This window comes from Lycium barbarum, chromosome 6 (assembly GCF_019175385.1).
Source record: "Lycium barbarum isolate Lr01 chromosome 6, ASM1917538v2, whole genome shotgun sequence".
NCBI classification, from domain to species: Eukaryota; Viridiplantae; Streptophyta; class Magnoliopsida; order Solanales; family Solanaceae; genus Lycium; species Lycium barbarum.
The window spans coordinates 131,129,243-131,153,916 of record NC_083342.1 but is presented as its reverse complement, the minus strand read 5'-3'; the positions used below and the strand labels follow the sequence as shown (position 1 = coordinate 131,153,916).

The window sequence follows — 24,674 nt, the reverse complement described above, 5'->3', positions numbered from 1 at the left end:
ACGTGAACTCTCCTCCCGAGTCAGCCCACTTGCAGCGAAAAAATTAAAAAAGGAATTCTGGGCCAAGGCCCATAACAGCAGCGACAACAACAACGTCCCAAATGGGCCAAACCCATTTGAACTCCTTTACATTTCCGTCATTTTATTATCTTTGTGTATTTGATTGTCTGACTAACACTTCCTCTTAGTTTAGCTTATTTAGCTAGAATAAACTTTAGTGAATTTAGTGGGTTTAGCTTTAGTATAATGGGTAGTAAATTTAAGAGGGATATTGACATTAATTTCATAAGTATCACTCTTTTCTTCCCATACTAAAATCATTTACAATGTCTAACATTTATTTTTATTTGAAAATCGATTTACAAAATAGAATGATTATATATATTTTAAATGAAGAGAATCATATTTTATTCTTATTATCTAAACATTTCAAAACGTCATTAATATGCAAATATAAATTCAAGTATTATTTTTATAAATAACTCTTCAAGTTTGAATCAATCATATATATTTTAACCAAGCATAATTAAATAAAGTTTAAAAAAAGGAAAACTCATCATCTTTTGCATTCTATTTATGAAATAAGTCTATGATTTTCTACGCCATTACACTCATATGATGTAATTTTATTCTAAGTTTAAATTGGTTAGTTCTTTTCTTAAAAGCTTCTATTTATGTACGAATCATTACATTTTGCAAGTCTCATTTTTTCAAATAAAATTATTATTTTAAGCTTAACAACATTTATAATTTTTTTTTTTAAGTGGACTACTATGTATTTCTTCAAGTTGATTTAAATAGCATCATTATGTTTTCCTTTAAAACCTCAACAACATTTACAACCTATTTTCCTAAGATTTAGGCATTATATTTAATCTGAATTAATTAACCTAAGTTTGGTCGGATAACCGTAAGTTAACGGATTCTAAAGGATGCCTAACCCCTTCCCTTTAGGATAATATAGAGCCCTTACCTAGAATCACACTGGTTAAGCAGACTATTAATGGAGGTTTAGTTTTAACTTTACCTTAGTTAACATTTAGGTGTCCTAATTCACCGTTAAATTAATTAGGTGGCGACTCCTTAAATAAAACAAATAGGAATCACCAATATGTTGTACCTCTAAATCAACCCGGTTAAAATGGGGTATAACAACTTGGCGACTCTGCTGGGGACTTTAGGCTCTAACCATAACAACTTAGGTTAATAAATAATTTGTTGGAGGTTTTGTTTGTTTTGCTTTATTTTGCCTATATTGTTGCTTTATATGCTTTTAAGTATTTTTATTATTGTTCCATTCCTTATGTGCATTTTTCTATGTAATATGTCTATTACTGCTTTCCTTAAACTGGCTCCGTTCATATCTCCTCCATTTTTGGAAAACCCACACTATCACACGTACACGCGAGGTGTGTTTTGCGCACCCGCAAATTTCTTCAAAAATCCAAAATTTTAGGAGAGTCGGCGTATGTGCGGGGTGCCCGAATAACGGGGACCGCGTAGCCTTCTCACTCGAGCAGTCCGCTCGGGAACCTTATGTCTACTAAACTCATTCTTAGTCTACCTAGGGTAGAGCGAAAACCAAAAACCTTGTAAGGACATGCATCATTTTAAACCTTGGAGGCTTAATACCCTTGGTGTATTAAGTTCATTAGTCAACCTTACCAAACGTCCAAATGAGTCTATGACTCTAAGTGACACTTCTCACTATTTATGTGCATTATTTGGAGGACAAATATGTGGAATATGTGGACCTAGTACTCTATAGATAAACATTTCAAGGAAACTGACCTTTTGTTGCAGGTTGCGTGGAGCATTCAATTAATGCCGGAGGTTGAAGACAACGAAAGGAAATTAGTGAAGATTGAAGTATTAGATATCTTAGATTAATGTTGAGATGTATTATTGATTGACATGTAATAATTTTTATTATTCTTGTAAATTACTTTTAGGAGGAGTTGGGAATGATACATAAAAGACATGTTTGTCCTTCAAATATTCGTTAGGCCTACCTCTGGCATAAAGAGGTCCCTTGCATTATAAAACGCGATGTATTATGTGCAATAATGTGTTTATATGCAATAATATGTCCTTACCGTATACTGACTCATTTTCTTTCTTTTTCTTTTTCTTGTTTTATCTTTTTTCTTTTTAAACTTATTTTCAAAACCAAAAGGTTGACTTGCGCTAAAGGGGGACTGGCGGAACATTCATATTTCACACAGTCTAAAGCCAATAAATTAGACTCTGGCTCATCACTAATCACCTGGTTAACCAAAAAGACTCGTTCTAAAATGGAGCAAATTTTGATCAATGCAACCACTTCATCTGAGCCATCTCTTAGTTTACCGATCACAAGTGATCCCACATCCTCTAATGAACCAGAAACACATTTGGAGATCATTGCTCGTCTGGAGCGACGAGTTGCTGAATTAAGTCATATGGTACTTCAAAATCGGTCATTTTCTCAAACTCCGCCACATACGACTCCATCTCACGGGGTTCGTCAGACTTTGCCTATGCCACCTCCATTCCCAAATTTGGATGAATTTAACCAAGCAAATTATTTTACCACTTCTCAGCCGGTTCGTTCCGAATCCCTCACTCAAAATGCTCCCTTTTTATTTACAGCCACCTCTTCAAAAGCTCAGTTCATACCGTCGGCACATGATGTTACCAATACATATCAAGTTCCGCCAGTGTATACTTATACCACAGCTCCACCCATGACACAAATTCAAGGACAATGTCGCACAGATGTTGATCATTATGTCGAAGTTGAAAATGAGGCACGGTCAATTAATGATGAAATGATAAATAGAAAGCTCAAAAGTTTGGAGGATGCCATGAGAAGTTTGCGTGGACTTGGTAGTAACCAAAGCGTGAGATATGAAGAATTATGTGCATTTCCTGAGGTTGAATTGCCACCAGGTTATAAGATTCCAAAATTCGAGAAATTTGATGGGTCGGGAAACCCTTTCTTCCATCTGAAGGTCTATTGTGAAAAGTTGATTGGTGTGGGGAAGAACGAAGGGATAAGAGTCAAGCTATTCAATCAGAGTTTGAGTGGAAAAGCCTTGGAGTGGTATTCTAAGCAAGATACAACCAAATGGCGTACTTGGGATGACTTGGCAAATGCTTTTGTGGATCATTATAAATTTCATGTCGAGATCGCTCCTGACAGAATCTCGATTACAAAATTAAAGAAGAAGTCAATCGAATCATTCCGAGAATATGCTATACGGTGGAGGGAGGAAGCATCTAGGGTACACCCGCCTATGGAGGAAACGGAAATGGTTACTTTCTTCATTCAAGCACTAGAACCAGAATACTACGAACGTTTGGTGACAATGGGCGGAAAAACTTTTGCAGAAGTGATCAAAGCTGGAGACATGATCGAAGATGGCATTAAGACAGGGAGAATAACAAGTCTAGCGGCTTTACAGTCTACTAGTAGGGCTATACAAACTGGTGCTCTCGGAAATGGAAAGAAAAAAGAAAAGGACGCGGCAGCGGTAATGGCTCTAGGAAGCACCTCATACCACCATCAACAACCTCCGCGATACAATTCTAACGCTCTCCACTCACCATATTTCCAATATTCGTCACATCCATACAACCAAACTTTGTCATCTTACCCGCCTCAATCATCACAAATTTCCTACCCCGTCTACAACACCCAGCCTACATACCGAGCTCCACGACCACCAACGTACCCAGCTCCACCATCACAATCTCATCATCCAAACAATGCATCCGCACCTCGCCCAAATAAACCGTTTCGCAATTTCACACCATTGGGAGAGCCATTGAGCGTTGTTTTTGAAAGACTGCAAGCTTCAGGCTTAGTATATCCTGTGGAAGGTAGAATTCCGGATCCACTACCTAGAAGTTTTGATCCCACTAAAACATGTGCATATCATTCGGGGGTAAAAGGCTATTCCACTGATCGTTGTTACGCACTGAAACATAAGGTTGAAGATCTTATTGAAGCAAAACAGATCATGGTCAAACAACCGGCACCAAATGTGGTTAACAATCCACTCTCGACCCATGATGGGGCCATGATAAATATGATTGGAATAGATGAGAATGATGACGATCCAGCCGAATTCATAGTGCCTGTGGATAGCGTGGAAGATCATGGTCTTGTAGCCGTTGCTTCTCCGGCTGTAGTGATAAGGGGTTGTGTACCTATCGAGATATTAGGAGCTTCGTCGACGCCTGTGGAAGTAGTTCAAGCACCAAATCAGTTACCAGTGCTCGATACTAAAGCCGTATCGTGGAATTATCAACCAGCTGTGATGGAGTGTCGAGGAAAGGAAGCGATTACTGACAAGATTAAGACGTCAGGAATGACAAGGTCTGGAAGATGCTATACTCCAGAAGAGCTAGCTAGATTGGGGCAAACTAAGGAAACCAATGTACCTCCAAAAAGGGTCGTGACAGAAGTAGAAGCAGAAGAATTTTTTAGGAAGATTAAGGCTAGTGAGTACTCAGTTGTGGATCAGTTGAAAAAAGACCAATGCCCAGATTCCTATTCTCTCTTTGCTTTTGAGTTCGGATGTGCACAGAAATACACTCTTGAAGATTTTGAGTGAAGCATGTGTCCCAAGCGAAACAACTAGTGAGACGTTAGCTGGGATAATCGAGCGCGTGTTGGACAGTCATCGAATCAGCTTCGATAATGAAGAACTGCCGCCAGAAGGATGCAATCATAACAAAACGCTCCATATAACTGTCAAATGTCGTAACATGTTTGTGGCTAAAGTGTTGATTGATGGGTGTTCTGGACTTAATATATGTCCATTAACAAGTCTGAAGAAGATCGGATATAATGTTAGCGAGCTCAAGACAAGTGATGTGAATATTCGAGCATTTGATGGGGCTCAAAGGCGTCCTATTGGAGAAATAGAGTTGAAAGTGTTGATTGGGCCTGTTGAGTTCATTATGGATTTTCAAGTACTTGATATTTCCACGACATACAACATGCTGTTAGGAAGACCGTGGATCCATCTGGCTAGAGCTATACCATCTACTTTGCACCAAACTGTCAAATTCGAGTGGGATCAACAGCAAATATGTATACATGGAGAAGGGGACTCGTCTATCTATCGAGAGCAATCCATCCCATTCATCGAGGCAGAAGGAGGGTTCGATGGAGCAACTTACCATGCTTGGGAGGTTGTGAATGTCACTAAAGTGGGTGAAGTGTGTCAAACTCAAGAGTTTAAAAGGTCATGCGCCGCAATTATGGTTGCAAAGGAAATGCTGAAAAATGGGTACCAACCTGGATTTGGGCTAGGGAAGACATTAAATGGGCGGGTTGAGCCTGTGGTTCTCCCTGCGCAACAGTTTACATTTGGTTTGGGATATGAGCCAACTGAGGAAGAAATGAAGAAAGCACGAAAGAATAAAGGAAAGGAGAGGGGACATTGTTGATTATCCTAAAGGGAAGGGGTTAGGCATCCTTTAAAATCCGTCAACTACGGTTAACCGGTCAAACTTAGGTTAATTAATTAAGGCTAAAGATGCAAATATAGCATTTAAATTTTTTAAGAAAATGGCTTGTAAATGTTGCTAAGGTTTTAAAGGAAATAATAATGCTATTTAAAATAAGGCTTGTAGAAAATATAATAATTTGCATAAAAGAAGACTTTAAATGCTATTTAAAATGAGACTTATAAATGCTATTTAAAATAAGACTTGTAGAAAATATAATAATTTGCGTATAAGTAAAAGAAAGTGTGGGTTTGTGCAGCGTTTTTATAAATATTTGAAATAAATCAAATGGCGAGGTATTAATTCATTTTTTTTTTTGCGGCTTAGGAGTGCAGACAAAATAAATAGACAGTGTGAATTTGAAAGAAAATAATTTCATAATCGAATTCTTTTCCATGGTTAAATTAGGGATTTGGCGAAAATAAAGACTTCGAAACATTGAAAACTCATTTTTTCCCTTTTCAAAGAAATACCAAAATACTTCCATTATCATATAGAAATAATGCCCACTTTCCTTCAAAGATATACATAAATACTTCGTGAAAATTGAATTTAAAACATTTCCGCTACTATGTCGGAATAACGTCCATTTCCGAAGCGAGAAGCAATTGAATCCGTTATTGGTTAAATTATTAAACCTTTAAGTATGTTATTTCGAAAGCAAACTCAAACACCTCTACCCATTATCACTAAACTTATCCCCACTAATTCTACTAGGATCCATCTAAACTAAAAAAATAAAGAGAAGGTAAATGTTAGTCAAGCAATCAAATAAAAAAAAAAAAAAAAAGGAAGAGTCTCACAATGAAAGTTGAGCGAAACTCTACTATGACAACTAATTGGTTTTAGCCAGTTTAAACTATCACTTGAACGTTAGATTCAGTCTTCAGAAAACATACAACTAAAGTCAAAGAAACACCAACAGTTAAAACAGGATTATTTCATGATTTGAAAATGCATGCTTCCCAAGAACTTTACTTAAAGGGATTTTAACATAGCACATAACAGATTAGAGGAGCAAGCTGAGCTAGTTAAAGGCAAAAAGATCACTGAACTTGTTATTGTTCTCATTCAAGATCAATTTTAGGAAGGAATGGAAAAGGGGAAAAACAGCAGATTTGTTATGCCACTTTAGAAGCAGAGACAAATTGCGATACACTACTGTACTCAAACAAAACATTTCCGGTTCTACACTCAAACAGAATCCCAATTCAACTAGTGTTTTCCAAACCTTTCTTTCTTATTTCAGAAGTTCGCACACTTAAAGGAATAACACTAATCACTGAAGCAAATTCCGCACTTAGGCAAAGATCATGGACTTCAATGGTCCAGTACAATTCAGTCAAAAACATTAGTTCAGCATGTTAAACAAAATAAGATCCCAGACATGATCTAGGAATTCTTAACAGAGACAGGAAGGTGACAGAAAAGAGAAGAGGAAAGCAGCAGTATCATTACTATTACTTAAACCTTATGAAAGGCTGACTATAATCCATATATGAGATAGTTCCCAGAATTTCTACTTGGCTCAAAATAAAGTTTCTGATATTATAAAAAAAGGTACTGGAACTACTATTTTTGTTGAAATATGTCGAACAAGATGTTTACACTTAAGAGATGTATGCATTTATTTATTTAACATATCTTCAGTTCTATTTCGATGCTCAAGACAAACAAATGTCTTAAAAGAAAAACATACCATTTATACACAAATCACATTTTAGACTATAATGGTCGCAGTTTGACTCTGCATAACCTTCTACAAACAAGTTTGGACATATCAAACGTATTTGACTCAGAATTTTAAACAGTAAGTATGATAATCACTGAACTAAGCAGATGGATACGAATCAACACTAAACAGGGGTACCTAATTAAACATACAAACAGGTTTGATGCCTAATCTGAATCAACTACCAATCAAACAACACGATTAACACACTGAACATGCATGGTGTTACACTGAGTAATACTAAGATTAACTAACTACAGAAAATAACTCACATAAACATCAAATAGGGAATAAAAAATGAACTACAAAGAAGAGGGGACATTGCTGACCTTTTTCAGGTGCAGCGAACAGGGGCTTCGAGGTCTCCGATATACACTCGCACTCTATGAAATCCGAGCTTTCTTGCACTCGGATTCGAAGTAATACCAAGGGCAGAAAGAAAACAGAAAATGATTCAATTTTTTTAATTGATATCAAAGAATATAAGACTGATGGAAACTTAATATTTCTTAGGGGAATTTGAGGCGGCTGACCAACTTTTTTCAAATGAATTAATAAGCCCTCATTTATAGGAAACATCTAGGGTTTTTCTAGGGTTAAAAAAAATGGGCGGGATTTCTGGTCAAAATCTTTTCAAATCAAAACGTTAGGGGCTTTTCTCTGTCCTCGATTAGAAACGGATGAAGAAGACAAATCCCATAAAACTTGTACTACGAAAAAGTGCAAAAGGGAACAGATTCAAACCTACAAGCGGACGAAACCCATTAAAAATGGTTTCAGATTGACAGCAAAAGGGAGGGGAAGACAACAAAAACAAAGCTTGTCAACGGCTGCAAATCTGAAGGAGGAGGGACGAGGTCATTAATTCCTTTCCCTCAAATGGTCATGCATGGCCTGTATTTGCAAAAGTTTTCTGCGAATTTTCCAAGTTCGTCGAGTAGAGAGAGAGGAAGGAGAAAAGGGCGCATCTGTTAGGGTTCGAAAACAAACAAGTCTTCCACTGAAGGGGGAATGGACAACTCTATCCACGGCGAAAGGGCATTAGGGTTTTGCTCTGAATGGAGAGAGGAGAGGAAGGGGAAAGAAATGGGAGGGTGCGGCGGATTCATATGGGTATTAGGTTTAGGGATGAATAATAGTGGTGTGGGCCGGGTCGGATGATGGATAATGGGCTGGATGGGTGAATTAAAATGTGGGCTGGGTTGGGTTGGTGAATTTAAAGTGTGGGCTGGGTCAATTATTGTGTAGGCTGGTCCGAAAATGTTTGTTGTTAATTGGGTTCGGATTTGGGCTAATAATTTGGCTAATGAAAGAACCAATTTGGGTTTTTAAATTTAAATAAAGGACCCATTTTAATTAACTATATAGTAACATGTGCTAAAATGTTACATAATATAAAAGTATGTATTTATTAGTATTCAGATAAAAAATGACGTCGTAATAGCCATGCGATAATATTTTTTTTAAAGTTCAACAGTAAATAAACGCTATTATTTAATTGTGCGAAAATAAATGCGATGCGTGTGCATAGGATGGTAAAAAATGCTGAAATGATTATAATGCGAATTATAATAATACTGGTAATAATAATAATAACAAAAAAAAATGATAATAATAATAATAACAATAATAATAATAATAATAATAATAATAATAATAATAATAATAATGATAATGATAATGATAATGATAATAGTGGTAGTAGTAATAAAAATAATAACAGCTAGTGACCGCAATAGGATAACGAAACGCCGGTATTAATAAAAAGCTAATAATTATAGTAAAGCATAAATAATTATTTCTTAAGTTGCCAAAAATATTAGAACCGTAAATAGATATTTTGGAGGAAAGGTGGGACAAAATTGGGTGTCAACAAACACGATACATGTAATTTAAAAGATGAATTAAGCGACAAGCATTTTATGTAAGATTGTAACTACAATTAATACTTGAAGCTTTGAAATGACTATAAATCTCTTATTTTATTTTTTCATAATTTTGAAAAATCATCCTAAGCAATGTGAACATTTGAATTCTTAAAGTTGTGTATTGGCGGAGTCCATCGAGGTTCAAGATTCGAAGTTGAGGGTAGCCTAAAATTTTATTTGATCTAGGATGAATGTGATAGAGGGTGTAAATAAGTGGACCAAGATGTCAACTTAACTTACCTATGATTTTGATGTACTTTGAATGAACAAACAAGCATTCTATGCATCATAGGTTACAATGAACAAATTTCTTCACCATGTTAAGAATAGACATATAAATATCAAAAGAAAAAAAAAATAAGAACCAACCCGAGAGAAAAAAATAAAAGAAATATTTTAACCAAGACATGTTTCTTTAATTGAACTTCTTTTTTGATGTTTGACGTGAATAATATAACACTCTCAACTTTTATGTTTTTGTTCATGTTATTAATTTGATGTATTGTGCACTAACCCATTATTGTTTTTATCAAGATTCTAATTATATGAATATTTAAATTGCAGGATTTAATAGATTAAATTTTCAAGAAATAAATATTTAGAGATATCACAGTGTATATACGAATAAACAAACAAATAATATCTTTATATCCAGAAGTTAAATTTTATACTTTGATGAAATAATCAATTACATAAATTCTATCATAATGCGAAAATCGTTGGTCAAATTATTATTGGTAAGACATCTAATACTTACACAAAGTATTATTTTTTAAGATAAATATATTTATTCTCATTTTCTCAAAATGTATCTAACCTTAGAGAAGAAGAAATATATTATTTAAGATTATAATTTTATCATATCAAAGGACTCGAGGAAAAATCTAAATCCTTATTATAATTACCGGTAATTCAGCAACTAAGTCAATGTAATAATATTATTATGTCATTTAAGTGAATGTTAGCATCATTTTAACATTCATTGTTATTTCACATAATTTATTCTTTTCGTATAAAATTTGTAAGTTATTAACACGTGCAATGCACGTACACAGATACTAGTTCTTATAATAGGATGTTAACCGTTTAATAGTCCGTGTTAGGGTGTCAAATTTGGCCCAAGAAGTGATGACTCGCCCAACCTGCCCAAATTTTTATGGGTTGGGTTCAAGAAAATTTTATATTAGGCTGATTTAGCCCAACCCAACATAGCCCATTTTAAAGTGATTTTCAACTTAGCCCAATACAAGCCCATTTTAAGATTTACTTAAATTTAGGTTTATTGCTTGAGATTTAGTTTATTTGTTTAATATATACACTTTTCTTGTATCATGTATCTTATAAGTTTGTGGTGTGTTCAATATGAAGGGAATATTTTTCATGAAAAATGTTTTTCTCGAAAAATATTTACCACAAAAATTATTTTCTTAAAAAATATTTTCCACGAAAAATCCGTAAAAATAATTTTCAGGAAAATATTTTTTGCAAAAAATGTATTTCTAGAAAATATTTTCCAAAAAAATATTTTTCTAAAAAATAGACCCTTCAAAAAACTGGGTCAAGTTGGGCGGGTCATGACGCAGCCCATTTTAGTCCATGTATTGCCATATGCCCATTTGAGTCTAAGCCATCTTAAATATTGGTTAAGGCAGTCACAACAAAAATGTCTTTTTTTATATCGAACTAATTTGATTGCATCTTGATTAATTTCATGAGGTATTTGTTATCTTCCATTAAATAGATACGGGTAATTATGTCTACTAAAATTTTGAAAAGATGCAAAGAAATCACCAATTATTTTGGCCTCAATCTACTTTTGAACTTGAAATCTTATTATTCCTACCATTATGCCATAACCTTCTGAAGCATAGTCATTTACAATCTTACAATTGAAGAGAGCCAACTCTGATACAGATATCCCATATAAAAAATCATGAAATGTTTATAATTGTAACATAGATCTCTTTTCGGCAGTGTAAATGTTCATCACTGGTTCTAGAAGATTTTCAGAACGTAGCCGACTTAATTAATAGTGAAAGCGCCGTTAAATTACAAGAGTGTCAAGTTGGCCAGTGGATACACGATACACTGTCAAATGCTCCACCTCATAATAGTTATTGGTTCCTCTAGTACTATAAGTTAGCAACTACAGTAATAAACAAAATGCTTCTTCTAGATGACTGTACATGTTACATACTATAGGATCCAATGTCACAATCTAATTGAATAAAACACGGGTCTTAAAGGTGAAGAAATACTATCAAAATTGGGTCTGTCATGACTTGTGAGTTGTGACGGAAGAGCATATGTCACCTGCATCTGCACTTGGTCTTATTACAATGCTCTGTTCTGTAAGTTGCATCTCAAGAAATTGGGGATCTCCACACCAAGGGCCCCAATACTTTCTCGAAAACATTATTACACATCCCCTTAAATGGTACTAAGTTTCTTTTGTCCCACAAATTAATAAATCCAAATCTTATATTTTCGAAACACAAACCAATTTTTTTTCTCCAACTTATAAAACAAAAAGAAATTTCATGCTATTAATATCAATTGTGTGACAAAAAATACAGATTTCCCACTTTCTCTTAGGGGTTGACTTCGCCATTTAAATCAACGGAAAAGGGTTAAAAATACCCCTGAACTTTGGAAAATAGTTCATCAATACCCTTCGTTATACTATTGGGCCAATTATGCCCTTATTGTTATACTTTTGGTGCAAATTTTCCCCTAATATAAACGGAGCGACATGTGTCAGCCTTAGAATAAAATAACCCATCCCCAATTTTAATCAAAATCCACCCCTCAATTTGGTCCACGACCCGACCCAATTGCCCCCAAAACTCAATGAATTAATAACAAACAACCAAACATATCTTGGAAATGTGGGACCCACAAAAAAACATCATCTTCTTCTTCATCTCTTCAAAATTCCCCACCATTGCCAATCCTGAATGTATCTTCAACCTGAAATTCGTTCACTTTATGCAGCCCAAAATCAAGGAACAATATTTGATGATATCAACAATCAATCCTTTGCAACCAAACAAATTTTAATTTCACCATCGACATCTTCTAGCTAGGGCGAGCTGCAACGGGAGTCGTGGGTGCTCCGTACCCAAAGAAAATCGCCGGAGACGGAGGGGGATAAATAGTGCTTGCTGACTGCTACTAAGACATGGCTCACAATTATCAATTTGACTCATGCTAGGTAGTCTCCCCTGAATTCAAGTTAACATAAATTCAACCGGTGGCATAGGTATCAACGGCGATTGAGAGCCACTGATTCAACTGGTGGCTGTTTTTGTTGGTAACGGAGGTTTGCTGGCAGTGACTGAATATCGCCGAACAGAGTTCAGTGACATATCTGATTGCGGTGGAGCTAGAGGTGGAGGAGGTGGTCCAGGAGATGATCTTGTTGATTTGAATGTCCTGCTCTTATTTCCGTTTTTGAACAAATTGTTGAGAAATGAAGAATGTGGTGGTGGAGCCGGCGGTGGGAATGAGTTCGAGGAGATGATGATTTATTGTGGGTCCCACATTTTCCAAGATGTGTTTGGTTGTTTGTTATTAATTCACTGAGTTTTAGGGTTAATTGGGTCAGGTAGTTGGTCAAATTGAGGGGTGGGTTTTGATTAAAATTGGGGATGGGTTATTTTATTCTAAAGCTGGCACGTGTCACTCCGTTATATTAGGGGCAAATTTGCACCAAAAGTATAACGGTAAGGGTATAATTGACCCAATAGTATAACGAAGGATATTGATGAACAATTTTTCAAAGTTCAGAGGTATTTTTGACTCTTTTCCGTGAAATCAATCATGCGAGTGCTTACGTAGGAACTCTACTTAAACCAAAATAATTTACTTACTAGAAAAAATGAAACTTTCTTCAAGGCCAAGCCACTCTTTTGCAGCTTCAACGAAAGTCACAAAGAACTCCACGTATATAAAAAGTGAGACCCTCATGCAATTAATCATCGGACAAGAACTGAAAGAACCACACTTTATTTCTATTTCAGTTTTTCAGCTAATACACTTTTTCTTTCTTTCAAACATTTTCACAAAATGGGTCAGCTCCATTTTTTCCTCTTTCCCATGATGGCTCAAGGCCACATGATTCCTACACTTGACATGGCCAAGCTCATCGCTTCTCGTGGTGTTAAGGCCACTATAATCACTACCCCTCTCAATGAATCCGTTTTCTCCAAAGCAATTCAAAGAAACAAACAGTTGGGTATCGAAATCGAAATCGAAATCCGTTTGATAAAATTCCCAGCTTTGGAGAATGACTTGCCTGAAGATTGCGAGCGACTTGATCTCATCCCTACTGAAGCCCATCTTCCCAACTTCTTCAAAGCTGCAGCTATGATGCAAGAACCATTAGAGCAGCTAATTCAAGAATGTCGCCCTGATTGTCTTGTTTCTGATATGTTCCTTCCTTGGACAACTGATACTGCAGCTAAATTTAACATTCCAAGAATTGTTTTCCATGGTACAAACTACTTTGCCCTTTGTGTTGGAGACAGTATGAGGCGTAATAAGCCTTTCAAGAATGTCTCATCTGATTCTGAAACTTTTGTTGTACCGAATTTACCTCATGAAATCAAGCTGACTAGAACTCAGGTGTCTCCGTTTGAGCAATCGGATGAAGAGTCAGTTATGTCTCGTGTGCTAAAAGAAGTCAGGGAATCGGATTTGAAGAGCTATGGAGTTATCTTCAATAGTTTCTATGAGCTTGAACCAGATTATGTTGAACATTATACCAAGGTTATGGGTAGAAAATCTTGGGCTATTGGCCCGCTTTCGTTGTGCAACAGGGACGTTGAAGATAAAGCTGAAAGAGGGAAGAAATCCTCTATTGACAAACACGAGTGTTTGGAATGGCTTGATTCGAAGAAACCTAGTTCGATTGTTTACGTTTGTTTTGGAAGCGTCGCAAATTTTACTGTAACTCAGATGAGAGAACTTGCTTTGGGACTCGAAGCTTCTGGACTGGATTTCATTTGGGCTGTTAGAGCAGATAACGAAGATTGGTTGCCTGAAGGATTCGAGGAAAGAACGAAAGAAAAAGGATTAATTATAAGGGGATGGGCCCCACAAGTGCTGATTCTTGATCACGAATCTGTGGGAGCTTTTGTGACTCACTGTGGATGGAATTCGACGCTTGAAGGAATATCGGCAGGGGTGCCGATGGTGACGTGGCCAGTGTTTGCTGAGCAATTTTTCAATGAAAAGTTGGTGACTCAGGTTATGAGAACTGGGGCTGGCGTCGGTTCGGTGCAATGGAAGAGATCAGCCAGTGAAGGAGTGGAAAAAGAAGCAATCGCGAAGGCGATAAAGAGAGTAATGGTGAGCGAAGAAGCAGAGGGATTTAGAAACAGAGCTAGGGCGTATAAGGAAATGGCAAGACAAGCTATTGAAGAAGGAGGATCATCTTACACTGGACTGACTACTTTGCTGGAAGATATAAGTTCATACGAGTCATTAAGTAGTGATTGAAAAAAAATATGTATGGTTTCCATACTGTGTGTTTGTACGTTTTCTGTGTACTAATTTGAGCATTACTTTTTGTCACTTCCTCTAATATTAATGATTAATGAATTAAAAAGAATATTTCTGCCCAAGATGAGATCGAAATCATCGTATCAGTTATCCCGAAATTCAACATTACTGATATTTTCAACGTACCAGATATCTTGATTATCAGCATTATACTTTCGTCGCGCTGCATATTGATTTATACGAAGATGATGTATGTACCATGCTAGTAAAACAAACTACTCCAGCAAATTTTAATGCCACGATCGTGCTGGTAAGTAAAAGAAAGAAGCAGTGGTTTTATTGTCCATTTCTGCATGAAATGATCTCTTTATGACATAAAAAGAGACTCTTCAGTCTTCACTAATTGTTCCAAAGACGAGTAGCTACTGCTGGTCAATGTTTTCCTATTGTAGTCAATTCCTTCACAGAAACTGAATTTGGAACGTGAATAACTAATAAAATCAAAATTGAATAACACTATTTGATTGATTGAAATATTTCCAAGCAGTAGTTGGACTCAGGGGCGGATCCAGTGTAATGGATGTGGGTTCCCGTAGTTGGACTCAGGGGCGGATCCAGTGTAATGGATGTGGGTTCCCGGGAACCCACACCCGATAGCCCGAACCCTTTATTTATATTGAGAGTCTGTTAATTATATAACAAATTGCTACTTGGGAATCCATTACTAAAAGAAGTTGTTGGCTCAACGGCAGCGCTCATGTTCTTGACGTAGGATCAATTCCCCTTGGAGTCTTTTTGTCCTAATTTGCATATAAGTTCATTTTACTAGGAATCCACAAGCTTAAAATTCTAGATCTGTCTCTGAACTTGGACACATTCAAAAGACCGAAGATATTTGTGAAAGCTGCCAAATTATGAGACGCCAGATATTTCAGTTTAGTTGGATCATTTATTTAAGTTGTCATAAGTCGCCCAACAATGTATTGACTATAAACTTCAAAGAAGTTTCGTGTTTCCTTGAAAATGAATAGAAGTATTCAAAATTAGGTCATATTCTGGGTCTACCAATTCCTGTCATTCATTTCTGACCACATTTGCTCTACAAGCGTGCTTTTCCGTTACGTAATGTTTTTGCTTCTTTTGTCGAGAATTACACGTATATTTCTATTATTACTAATATATATAAGCAAGGATTCAAAGAATTTGTCGTCCTCACAACTCAAAGGGACCCACAGGGGAATAACGTTTTTTTTTAATTTTTTTTTTTATTAATTAAACCTTAACGTTGCATACTTCACTGTTGTTTTTCCCTTTTAAATTTCTCTTTCCTAAGACTTCCCACGTCGGCTTTTGGATTGGTTTATATTGATATTGTAGTTATTTTTTTGTGAATTTACTTTTTGCTCCTTTATTAAATTAATTTTTACTCCTCCATTTGAATGTCGCGTAGGGTCAAATTGCATAAATATTAACCAATATTACTCAAGAAAATTCACTGTATCGAAGGAGAATTAAAATTTATAGTATTTTTCATACACTTTTTGAATATCTAAATTTTAATTTTAAATTAATCTAATCCAATTTAACTTTGAAAATTAATTAAATTATCTTTCGAAAAACGAAACACGAGAAATATTTTGGAACGCAAGGAATATATTATTTGCCCTTATACGTTCAGGTAAAATTAACACAACTTTGGAGTCAAATTTTCTTTTTACAACTGAAACATTTATTAGGTTTTACTATATCTTTTATTCAACCTCCGATATTTTACTTCTTAGTGAGCTCATATGTGCTTATAAAGATATGTCCTAAAGTTATTTCTAAGCATAATTTTAAAATCTTTTACTTTATTGATGTACTTTAATTATTGTTTATTAATATTTTGTAAGATCATTAGGTTAATATGTGTATATACTGATCATTAGGTTAATATGTGTATATACTCAAAACTAAGGTTATAAATGTTGTAGTATTAATTTAGAGTTATTGAAAATATTTGTTGTGTTAGATGATTCTAGAAGATGAAAATTGAGTTTGTATAATACGAGCGAAAATAAAAATACATTATTAAAATCTTAAATGAGTTCAAGATAAACACAAAATGAGTTTGACGAAGGGCGGTCGGCTATATGTTTGATCGGATTCGGTAGCGCATTGGTTAATTAAATTTTTTATTTGTCTTAAAAGTTCACTAAACTGCAAATTATGGCTCCACATCTAATTTGAAGTAAATAATTTCATTAAAAGTGTTAAAAGAGTGAAATGAATATTTATCTGAAATTTTAATTATTAGATAGTAATAAGGAGTATTATATATTATATATATTTAATTTAAATTTAAATTTTATATCTTGAGTTTGGGCTCTGGCTTAACACGGACCTCGTGAGACTAGTTATACTTATAAGTGTGGAAGAGAGATTAACACATCATTGACTACTTATATCAAAAACTTTATAAATTGTACACACAATGAATGTTTGTACCAAAAGCTATATTATTTGTACACTTTAACCAACTATCTTTTTATCCCACGTGGACATATGTCATAGTACTTAATATTTATTTTCTTCTTATGTATAGACGTATGCACTTCAATTTTAATTCTTCGACACATTTATTTCCTCCATGCACTTTTACTTGTTCACTTTTGACTTTTCTCGTTCTTGCTGAATATTTATTCTCTTCTCATGTATAAACGTATGCAGTTCAATTTTAATTCTCCTACACAAATTTATTTCCTCCGTGCACTTTTACTTGTTCACTTTTCACCTTTCACGTTCTTTAAGAATTAATAAATCTCATGTGGACATATGTAATATTTATTCTCTTCTCATATATACATGTATGCACTTCAATTTTAATTCTCCGACACATATTTATTTCCTCCGTGCACTTTTAATGGTTCACTTTTCACTTTTCACGTTCTTGCTGAATATTTATTCTCTTCTCATAATATACATGTATGCACTTCAATTTTAATTCTCCTTATTTTTTCTGTGCACTTTTACTTTTTCACTTTTGATTTTTCACGTTCTTTAAGAATTGATAAATGAAGTACTTCCTCATCCCATATTACTTGACCACATTACTTGACTTTTCACGTTATTTAAGAATTAATAAATGAGGTATTCCCTTCGTCCCATATTATTTGGCCACATTACTATACTTGACTTTTCACGTTCTTTAAGAATTAATAAATGAAGTACTCCCTTCGTCCCATATTACTTGGTCACATTACTAAAAATATATGTCTATTTTTCTATTCTATATTTTTCTTATTATATATAAACGGCAAGGTGGACAAACATAGCAACAATAAGTTTTACAAAAAACAACTGAAATTGTACTCTAAGCAGGGACTAACATGTGTACATTTCAGAAGTTGAACATTAATTCTACCTCTTGTGTGTTTACTTTTTAAGTCCCCACGGGTCCACAGTGTCTTCATTGTCCTTTCATTTCCTTCATTTAGCATATACTCCCTCTGTCTCAATTTAAGTGTCTACGTTTGACTAGACACAGAGTTTAAGAAATAAAGATAGACTTTCAAATCTTGTTGTTCTAAATTAAAAATGTGTATAATATAATAAAATATCCTTTGAATCTTGTGATTATAAACTTGACATGTAGGATATTTAAATTGTCAACTTACTAAATATAAAAAGAGGCGGATATAACCAAAATAAGATAAATTTTAACAACAATTGAGAAATTAAGGGGGAAAATAAGAGGAAAAGAAAAAAAATATGGAGACTCACTAAGGAGAATCGGAATATCCTTTGCAAAATATACAAATCATAAAGACTAACTAAATTGAGTAATCAAATTAATTATGTTTGGGCCCGTACATCGCATGGGCATAGTTTGCTAGTATTAGTACAAATTTAAAGGATTATATAATGGCCACACATTTGTAACTATATGCACGGCTTATGTAAAATGGAAATAAGAAAAACTTGTGGAGATATATTTACACTGCCATGTTAGAAAATTACCCTCACTCATGACCTTGAAAATGGGCGTCCTGAACATTTGACTTCTGCTTGCGCATGAGCAAATCTTCAAGGTCAGAGGGCAAAATTTGTTAAACTTTAAAGTTTTGTCAATAGACAAGTGAGGTCAAAAGTTTAAGATCGCGCACTTTCAAAGCCATTCTTTTAACCCAGTTGCCATAACCGTGAAGCATATACGTAAGGGCAATTTTGGATACTTGGATACAAAGAACAGTAGGCTGGAGTTGCAACGGTGACTTGGCTCAGCCCTATGAAGCCATCCTTGTCTAAGGGGTTCCTTCGCTGTAAAAATACATTGTGTAATTAAATAACTATAAAAATGAGATTATTTGTTGATTATTTGTATGTAGTTATATACTTTTCTGTATATTTTGAATATCCTTAACTTCCTCATCTGTTTACTCTTCATATTTTGACTCTTTATAGTAAACATCTAGCTCTGTATGCTTAATTCACTACTAGAGAATCACTATTTTTTCCCATTAAAAAATATTCAGTGGCTATTATCACAGATATTTTGATTGAATCGGTGTTTTCATACGGAAAAATTAAAAAGTTTTTCAGCGTTTTAATGGGAACTTGTTTCCACCATTTATTTTTTCAGTAAGCTCATTCAACGGAAATGAGGTGAGAAAATCATATTTTATAATACAAATTTCACACTGATTTGCAGTGGTAAAAACTTATGTTTCTGGTTGTGATTATTCAATATAATGAGAAATTCGGTGAATTTAAGTGGTGAGAATAGCAATGGAGCAAAAGAGTGGGCGACAATTTGAAATGTGAAGCCATTGTGTAAGGCCAGTGAGCCTTGTTATGTTTTATAGTATTCCGCCCCCACCACTTGCCGTCTCGATTGATTGTCTTTCCGTTCCCTGTTTTTCACTTTTCAGTCAATCAATCGTGTAAGATGATGTACTTCGTTTCCACAGAAATGATTGGAAAACTTTTTCTTGATGGAAAATCCAGTCTTACACACCTTCAAAAAGTCTATAATGAAGTTCCATATATACACTGAAATGATGTACGTACCATGAGTACTTCTACTTACTCCATATTGCAACTCTAATGCCACGATCCAGATTCCAGGGGCAGCTGAAGCATATTTGGGGCCTAAAGCCATAACTTAATGGGAGGCCTTAAATTAAAAAAAAAATCTTTAATATATATTTTGATTTAAACTTTAAAGCCTATTCTTTTAGTGTTTTGAGATGCAAATATATTAGTAATATATTTCTTATGCTCGACTCATTCTAAAAATTCTTTTTCAATAGATAATATAGTCAATCCATTTAATCTTGAGACATTATTGAACTTAGGGATTGTTTTATTAATTTTAATTTTGAAAAAACATTTTTCCACTGAGCCAACTATTATAGAATTATTAACATTATCATATAAGCATTTGAAATATCTTGCTTTTTATTTGATTTAGTATATCAATTAGAATATTATCTTCTATTTCTACAATTTCTCTTAACATTTTAAATTCAGAAAATAAGTCTAGATCATCAATATCGGGGTGAGTGAGTGAGTGCCTACTCTCTTTTATAAAACATCAAGGATAAGGCAATATTTTAAAATTCTTGTCACTAGTGATCTCAATTTTTTACCACCAAATAGCAAATCAAAAATATTTCCATACACTTCAATTTTTTTGTCGTAAACTTTTGCTAACGGGATTATTAAGAAATAATACACCATACCAAATAAAAATTCAAAATTTCCAAATGCGTATGTTGCTAAACAATTAGCTTTACTTTTATTTTTTTGTTCCTAACTAACAACTACTAAGTTCAATAAAAGCTTCTCTTATAGGTGGAGTTTAAAATGTTATTACTTCAATACTTTCAATACGACATTTCCTACGTGACAATGATTTAAGAGTTAGAATTAACACGCTATTCACAATCAAAACAATTATTGTCAATAATTACTTTATTCACAGTTAAAAATTTATCTTTTCTTTTACGTGAAAAAGATTTATTTTCTACTAATAGTACTTAAATATCTTTTTAAGAAAACTTATAAACCTACCATTACTAAAAATGGGGCCCTCCAAAATTGGGGGCAAAGCAGCTGCTTCATTAGCTTCACCTAAGAGCCGGCCATGCCACGATCGTTGATGGAAAGTAAAAGAAAGAAGCAGTGGTTTTACTGTCAATTTCTGCATGAATCCTCACGACACTACAAGAGACCCTTGACTAGGTGCTCCAGAGTGAAGCAGCGTACTGCTCATGGATGTCCTCGTCAAACAACTTCACGTAAACGGAACTAGGAATGTGAATAATATATAAAATCAAAATTGAATATTAACACTACTTGATTGATTGAAGTCTGAAGATGTCTCCAAAATTGTTGGACTCTTCCGAAAGACCGGAGACTTTTTCTGTGAAGGCTGCAAAATTAAGAGAAGCCAAATCTTTCAGTTTAGTTCGCGCTACAACTTTGTGTATCTATAGCTACAAAGTACATTGTAGCTAATTATAAAAATTCCGTGGCTAAACACTTTAGCCACAATTTTTTGTTCCATAGCATTCGTAACAAAATGTAGCGTAGCTAAAAGTTAGCTACAAACTTTACATGGTCCGTGGCTACGGATTTTTTTTGTGTTGTAGCAATAAAGTTGTAGCAACTTAGGTAATTATTGCCACGATTGTTAGCAATTATAGCAAAAAGGAGGAATTAGCTTTGTCAATTTAATTTTCGTGGCTAAGAAATTTTACGAATTTGTAGATAGCCATGAAATTTAAATTTTTGTAGCTATTACTAGCTATTAGCCACAATTTTTGAATTCATAGCTAAAATTCCATAGCTATACATGCGTTATGTTGTAGTGGCGATCGTTCAATTAAGTTGTAATATGTCGCCCGACACAAATATCTTAGCTTGTTTTACATCATAAGTTTTAAAAAAACTTCTTTCATTTTAAAACTTTGTGTCCAATCAAACATAATCACATAAATTGGAATGGAGGGAGTATTAATTATCAAAAGATTAGGTTAGTTTTTCATATGAACAAGCTAAGTAAATAAGTTTGCATGAGCTGTGAGCACCATGAATCAGTATTCTCCGTATATATATATATACCATTAACCCACACAACATTTTCATCTAACAATAAATATGTGATACTTTTTTTCTTTGTTTTTCTTTTTTCATACACTTTACATCAACTTATCACTTGACAATGGTAGTGATTTGGTGTAAACATAGTGTGGGTAAACTTTTTTCTCTACATTACAATAGCATACGTAGGAGCTTTATTTCAATGGTATGGTCTTGATCCAGTTAAGATTTAACTGCAGATTTGAAATCTTAAGGAACTGTGGGAGACGCATTGTGCATGGAATTCAACGATGGAAGACATTTGCACTGAGTTGCAATTGTGACTTAGCTCAGCGCGATTATTCAATGAGAATTTTGGTGAAATAGGGTTACTTGCACTGTTGCAGTAGGGACACAACAATGGAGCTCTAAGAGTGGCCGACAATTTGAAATGTGCAGCGAGTTTGTCATGTTGTTTAAAATTTCAATGACATTTGCAGCTATCTATGGGTGTGTATAGTACAGTACTCCACCAGGCCCCACCATAATTTGCCTTCTCGATTAATTGTTTTCCATCTGCCTATTATTAATGCTGTCTTTGCGTCTCTTCTTGAGGCGAGGGTCTTACGGGAAACACCCTTCCAATCTTCACTAGATAGGGGTAAGATCTTGATATATTCTATTCTGTCCACACCCACTTGATAGAATTATACTGTCTATTGTTATTGTTGTTGATTAATTGTCTTTCCCTGTTCAGTCAATCTATTGTGTAAGCTGATGCACTCTCCTTCCACAAAAGTGATACTTTTTCGAAGGTAAAGTCAGTCTTATACAGCTGCAACAAGTCTATAATAAGTCTCATGATGCACTAGAAACTCTTGCAATCCTTCAGCTAGCAGCTTTGTTTCTTCCACAAAATTTAAGATATGCATCAACTCCATTTTTTCTTCTTTCCCTTGATGGCTCATGGCCACATGATTCCTACACTTGACATGGCCAAGCTCGTTGTTTCACAAGGTATTAAGGCCACCATAATCACCACCCCTCTCAATGAATCGGTTTTCAACAAAGCTATTCAAAGAAACAAGCATCTGGGTCTCGAAATCGATATCCGTTTGATCAAATTCCAAGCTGTGGAGAACAGTTTGCCTGAAGGGTGCGAGCGCCTTGATCTTGTCCCTTCGCCTGACTTGATCTTCAATTTTTATAAAGCTACAGCTATGATGCAAGAACCATTCGAGCAGCTTGTTGAAGAATTACGCCCCAATTGTCTTGTTTCTGATATGTTATTCCCTTGGACTACTGATTCTGCAGCCAAATTTAACATTCCAAGATTGCTTTTTCATGGCACAAGTTACTTTGCCCTTTGTGTTGCGGAAAGCATCAGGCTTCATAAGCCTTTTAAGAATGTCTCCTCTGATTCTGAAGCTTTTGTTGTACCAAATTTGCCTCACCAAATCAAACTGAGTGGATCAGAATTGTCTCCATTTGATCGAATGGAGGAAGAGACAAGTATATTCCACATATTTAAAACAGTCAGAGAGTCAGTTTTGAAGAGTTATGGAATTATCTTCAACAGCTTCTATGAACTTGAACCAGATTATGTTGAACATTATACCAAGGTTCTGGGTAGAAAATCTTGGGATATTGGCCCGCTTTCATTGTGCAACAGGGACATCGAAGATAAAGTTGAAAGAGGGAAGAAATCCTCTATTGATAAACACGAGTGCTTGAAATGGCTTGATTCAAAGAAATCAAGTTCCATCGTTTACATTTGCTTTGGAAGTGTTGCAATTTTCACTGCATCCCAAATGCAAGAACTTGCTATGGGACTTGAAGTTTCTGGACAAGATTTCATTTGGGCTGTTAGAACAGACAACGAAGAGTGGCTGCCTGAAGGATTCGAGGAAAGAACGAAAGAAAAAGGATTAATAATAAGAGGATGGGCACCCCAATTGCTAATTCTTGATCACCAAGCTGTAGGAGCTTTCGTTACTCATTGTGGATGGAATTCAACGCTAGAAGGAATATCAGCAGGGGTGCCAATGGTGACGTGGCCTTTGTTTGCTGAGCAATTTTTTAATGAAAAGTTGGTGACTGAAGTTTTGAGAAATGGGGTTGGTGTTGGTTCAGTGCAATGGCAGGCAACAGCTTGTGAAGGAGTGAAAAGAGAAGAAATAGCTAAAGCAATAAGGAGAGTAATGGTGGATGAAGCAAAGGAATTCAGAAACAGAGCTAAAGAGTACAAGGAAATGGCTAAGAAGGCTGTTGACGAGGGAGGATCATCTTACACTGGTTTGACTACTTTGCTGAAAGATATAAGTACGTATAGTTTTACAAGTGATTAGTTATCTCATCTTTTCCTAGTACTCGGTCCATATGTTCTTTTTGTCATGTTGTATTGTTGTTTTACAAAGTTACTTTTTATCTTTTCATTTTAATAATCATGACATCGTACGTGGATACAGAATTATCAAATAAATGACAAATGACCCTTATAAGATACTTCCCCCATTTCATTGTTATGCTTATGCGTCTTTAATTTGATTAGTAAGGAAATTTAATATACAACAACAACAACAAGCCCAGTATAATCCCACTATGTGGGGTCTGGGGAGGGTAGAGTGTACGCAGACCTAACCCCCACCTTGAAAGGTAGGGCGGCTGTTTCCGAAAGACCCTCGGCTCAAGAGAGGAGAAAAAGAGAGGAAAAGACAAAAGGTTAGATATGATCAAGCGTATCGAAAACAATATGAAAACAAGAAATAACAAAACAGGAAAGTCATGATAAAAGGAGTATCAACTGCTATAGATAACTATGAAAATGAAACAATGGAAGTAAATAAATCATTCGAAACCAACAGATACTCGCAGAAATCAAGATACAAGAAACTATAGAACAACATAACTACTCTTAAGGGAGGATAAACGTGACAACCTAC

At 35.0% G+C, this 24,674-nt stretch overlaps 2 protein-coding genes across 2 annotated transcripts; both read left to right on the top strand.

Annotated features, from left to right (window-relative positions):
- The first annotated feature begins 13,052 nt into the window (after window positions 1-13,052).
- Window positions 13,053-14,789, top strand: LOC132599016 (scopoletin glucosyltransferase). Its single transcript, XM_060312215.1, has one exon. The coding sequence runs from the start codon at window positions 13,231-13,233 to the stop codon at window positions 14,662-14,664; it is 1,434 nt and encodes a 477-aa protein (XP_060168198.1). The 5' UTR covers window positions 13,053-13,230; the 3' UTR covers window positions 14,665-14,789.
- A 6,811-nt stretch (window positions 14,790-21,600) lies between these two features.
- Window positions 21,601-24,237, top strand: LOC132599015 (scopoletin glucosyltransferase-like). The gene is made up of 2 exons (XM_060312214.1): window positions 21,601-22,393; window positions 22,490-24,237. Exon 2 carries the CDS (start codon window positions 22,659-22,661, stop codon window positions 24,078-24,080), a length of 1,422 nt encoding a protein of 473 aa, XP_060168197.1. The 5' UTR covers window positions 21,601-22,393; window positions 22,490-22,658; the 3' UTR covers window positions 24,081-24,237.
- Window positions 24,238-24,674: the final 437 nt, after the last annotated feature.

Coding starts and splice junctions, on each gene's coding strand:
- LOC132599016 (XM_060312215.1), top strand. CDS start 13,231: ATGGGTCAGCTCCATTTTTTCCTCTTTCCCATGATGGCTCAAGGCCAC.
- LOC132599015 (XM_060312214.1), top strand. CDS start 22,659: ATGCATCAACTCCATTTTTTCTTCTTTCCCTTGATGGCTCATGGCCAC.